Genomic DNA, 4,421 nt, shown 5'->3' with positions numbered 1-4,421 from the left:
AAAAAAAAAAAAAAAAAAACAACAACAACAACAACAAAAAATCCAGCACTTTTACACAGGCATCAGGTCTCTGCTCTCCCATCTGTAAAACAGACCTAACAGGCTTACTGGGCCAGGCGAAGTGGCTCATGCCTGTAATCCCAGCATTTTGCAAGGCCAAGGCAGGAAGATACCAACTTGGGAAACATGGTGAAACTCTGACTCCGCCAAAAAAAAAAAAAAATACAGTAGTTAACCAGGCATGATGATGTACACCTGTAGTCCCAGCTACTCAGGAGGCTGAGGTGGGAGAAGGTCTTGAGCCTGGGAGGCGGACGTTGCAGGGAGCTGAGACTGCACCACTGCACTCCAGCCTGGGCGACAGAGCAAGACCCTGTCTCAAAAAAACGGGCCTAACAGTCCCTCTCCAGGCAGGGCTGGTTCTGAGACTGAAGTGAGCAGCGCATGCACTCATATGAGGTAAGCACCCTCTGTGCTTGGTCATTACTAGGATTTATTGGCCAAAGAGAAAAGGAAGTCTCAGAGAGACAGAGGTAGCCAAGCTGGGGGCAGACAGGCACGGGAGGCAGGCTCTGCTTGTCCAGACCCTCTGGCACCCACCTTGCCTGGTTAAAGTGGGAGGCTCAGGTGGAACCCCAGCCTAGAAGGCGCCCTCTGTGCAGGCTGTACACCCTGGTTCCTCTATTTAGATGCCTTCCCCAAAGCACCCAGAAGGAGCAGCCTCACTGGCCTCATCTGTGCAATGGGCAAAGCGCTGTAAGAACGGGAGGGGTCCTATAGCTGGGGGCGCGAGTGCCCACAGGACATCTGGGAGGAGGGAGGAGGGACCTAGCACCCAACATCCAGAACCTGTCAAAGCCAGGGAGGGAGGAGCTGAGGTCCCCAGACCCATTCCTTTACAGAAAGAATGAAAGAGAGGCTCTAGAGAAATCCAGAATCCGCTCACAGCCCGGGGGAAGCCAGCTCCAGGGTCCCCTACTGCAGGAATTTTTTTTTTTTTTTTTACAGATAGGGTCTCACTACGTTGCCCAGGCTGGTGGTCTCCAACACCTGGCCTCAAGTGATCGTCCCACCTCAACCTCCCAAAGTGTTGGGATTACAACTGTAAGCCACCATGCCCGGCCTGCTCCTGTCATTATTAATGAGCCTACTGTGCACCAGGGATCCCGTGCTGAGTAGATCAAACCTGCACTCAGAGCACTCCAGTGGGAAAGCGGGTAGCTCACCAATCATCAGGTAATCTGCTGTCACAAGTGAGTGATGGAAAAGAAGCGGGGAGGAAGAGGGGGTCTCTGAGCTGAGCCAGAGGAGGAATGGGAGATGGCCTGGGGCAAAGTGTCAGGCTCAATGGAGAGAGAACGGCTCATGCAAAGGCCCTGTGACAGTGACAAGAGGAAGCCCTAAGTGTTTGAGGAACGAGAGGCCAGGTGACCTGGGGCCCACTAGCCCCAGCTCACTCAGGGATGACCACAAAGGGCCACATGAAGTTGCCCGAGTGTCGGGGACAACGCCCCAGCAGCCCTCAGCCCCAACACTGGCGCGCTCCTTACCTTCATGGGCATGGGCAGCCCACAGCTGCACCATGGGCAGGTTGCTGGGGGTGGGGGAGCGGAAGGAGAGATCAGAGGGCAGTGGCACCGGGCTTCCCTGGGATGAGGCCGAGGGCCCCATCCCGCTGGCCACAAAGCTGCCCAAGAAGGCCTCGCCTGCAGAGAGAAGTTGGGAGGACTGTCAGTTAGCTAACCAGGCCAGCACCGCCGCCCCGGCCCTGAGACCCCCATCTCTCCCCAGCTGTGTGGAGCTGATGCTGGCCGGGAGACCAAAGAGGGTTTCCCTGCCCCAGCCCCACCCCAGACCACAGGAGGGGCCTGGGTCAACTCAATCAGACTCAGGGCTTGAGGAAACACAAGATGGCAGGAAGCTCTCCAAGAAGCCCCCCACAGCAGACCCTCAGCCCTGCGCACCTTCGGAGGAGGGCCTGCCACCCCAACGCCCAGGCAGCCCAGATGCAGCACAGCGCCATTCTCCCCATCTGCAGAATCCTGAGGTCGCCTTGCCCTGTGGCCTCTGGAAGTCCCACAGCACCGGGACTTCAAGAGGCCACGGGGCAAGGCAGTGGGGAACTCACAGGTGGGGGCTCATGTTCGGTGCTCTGCAGGCCCAGAGAGGACACCCACTCTGGCCAGAGAAGGACTTCCCACAGCAGCCCTAGCCAGCCCCATGTGCCCATTTAACAGACGACGCAGCTGAGGCTTGGGGTTGGGAAGTGCCAGGTCACACATCTAGGAAGCAGTGACTCAGAATGCAGCCCCACAGGGTGTCCCCGAGCCCACAGCTAGCACCACCAGGCCACAGTGACTTAGGGAATGACTCCGTGAATGAATGGAACAGCAGGCATGGGAGCCGCTAAGGGAGCCCCATCCAGGCAACCCCTCTAGCCAGCAGGTTTCACGCACCCTGGGTCCCTGCCAACAGGGGCAGGGACTGACTGCTGCTCAGAAAGATGATGGACATCAGCTGGGGCCTGGGTGCAAGCCGCAGCCAGCACCACCATGCCCCACATGGCCAGGTCCATATTGGACAGGGCGCCTCCCAGCTGCCCCCTGGGGGCTCTGTCCCACAAGCCCCAAACGCCACCCCCTGTAAAGGAAGACCCTGGCAGGCCTCTGGGTCACAGGTCAGAGAAACATGCAGGAGCTGGGGAAGGGGCTGACCTCACCAGCCTCACCAGGTCTCAGTTTGCACATCAACAAAATGGGGATAAATATGCCTCCCTTTGGGAATGATAGAGAAGGAAGCATGTGTTTAACCACAGTAACAACATGACAGCTAATAACAGGCCAGGCAAGGTGGCTCTTGCCTACAGTCTCTGGAGGCTGAGGCAGGAGGATGGCTTGAGGCTGGGAGTTGGAGGCTGCAGTGAGCTGTGACTGCAGTTATAACACTGCACTCCACTCCGGGCGACAGAACAAGACCTGGACCCAAAATATAAATAACAGTAGCCAGCCATGGCACCCATTCACTAAAAGCCGGCAGGCACCAGGCACTGTGCAGCTGACTTCACATCCTCCCGGCAACGCCCTCAGGAGGTGGCGGCAAAGCACCCCCACCCAAGGGATTCTGTGTGTACCCTAGAGCCACCACCCCCTTTAAGCCACTGTTTACAGGTGGCACGGAGAAGTTAGGTGGCTTTGCAGGAGATGCAGGCTCCCAGGTGGCTCTGGTCCAGCCTGTGGGGGCTCAGAGACCTCAGCCCAACCTCTGCGTCCCCAGTCCTCCCCTCCTCCCCCACAAAGGGCCAGCATACAAGTGCTCACTGACCGCCTCCCAGAGGCATGGGATCCCAGAATGTCCAACCCAGCTTCTTTGGGGTACATGTGGGGAAACTGAGGCAGAGAAGGGCAGGGCCTCCACCTTGGGCCCAGAGTAGAGACTGGAGTGCACAGAGCAGCAGGGGGTGCCCTCTGGCCACATGCCCCATCACCACCGCCCCGTGTCTGTCCCCCACACTCCAGTCTAGCCTGGCCCAGCCCCCTCACCGGACTCCAGCGCCAAGCCCTCGGGCCCCAGGGCCTCGGTGGCCGGTCAGTCCATCCATGCAGCCCAAACCGGGGCAGCAGGGCCTCCAAGCCCCGCCAAGCCCCGGGCTTCCGCCTTGCTGTGGCAGGCAGGTGGGTAGAAGGCTCCGGAAGCCGGCAGCCAGGGGTTTGCGCAAGAGCTTACATCAGCCGCCAGCTCTTCCTGCCCCAGGCTGCACGGAAGCCTAGCGGCCCAGGCCAACCCCTGCCTGGGCTTGTGAAACCCGCCCAGCACCACCCAGGCCCGGATGCCAGCCAACGGCTCCTGCCCACCACAAGGGCTCAACGGCACCCAAAGCCCCTCCTCCCGAGCTGGGCGGGGCGGCCGGGAATCCCCAGCATCCCCAGCAAGTCAGTGCCTTCTCGAGGCCTCAGTATGCAACTCTGTAAAATGGACACATGATCCCTACTCACGTAGGACCAGGAGGCCAGCGCCCTCACTCTCCACCTCACTCTCTAGTACAAACGTCCCCCTGGTCACGTCCACATGCCCGCCCCCCTTTCCCGCATGGCCCCTCAGGCACAGCTCCTAAGGCCTCCTAGACCCCTCCCCCTTCACTCCCTCCTCCAGCCTCCCCGGGCCCCAGAGAAGCCCCCAACAGCCACAGGCCCCAAGTGACACTGACAACCAACAACCCCTCAAGAAACAGATCTCCACCCTCCTTGTGTATTTCGTGCCTCTGTCTCCCCCGAAAGACAGTTCCCTCCCCGAGGGCGGGGACTCTCCCCTACACAGTGCCTGGGACCTGCCACCCAGCACCTGCCACCCAGGACATGCGTCTGTTTGGGATTACCCAACTGCATAAATGCTGTTTCTTTTCCTTCTTCTTTTTTTTTTTTTTT

The 4,421-nt window shown here is 59.2% G+C and overlaps 1 protein-coding gene across 7 annotated transcripts in view; it reads right to left on the bottom strand.

Annotated features, from left to right (window-relative positions):
- The window catches only part of TNRC18 (trinucleotide repeat containing 18), a 115,710-nt gene that overhangs the window by 89,446 nt on the left and 21,843 nt on the right, over positions 1 to 4,421 (bottom strand). For 6 of the 7 annotated variants that reach the window (XM_037740361.1, XM_037740366.1, XM_037740364.1 and 3 more), the window contains one exon: positions 1,551 to 1,706. In XM_037740361.1, the coding sequence (XP_037596289.1) occupies positions 1,551 to 1,706 (156 nt within the window). Of the gene's footprint in view, positions 1 to 1,550; positions 1,707 to 3,539; positions 3,681 to 4,421 lie in introns of those variants that run through there. The other variant, XM_017533748.2, reaches the window with a different exon arrangement.

This window comes from Cebus imitator, unplaced genomic scaffold, assembly GCF_001604975.1.
Source record: "Cebus imitator isolate Cc_AM_T3 unplaced genomic scaffold, Cebus_imitator-1.0 Scaffold82, whole genome shotgun sequence".
NCBI classification, from domain to species: Eukaryota; Metazoa; Chordata; class Mammalia; order Primates; family Cebidae; genus Cebus; species Cebus imitator.
Note: the sequence above shows the minus strand (reverse complement) of the source record. Positions and strands in the feature narration are given on the sequence as shown.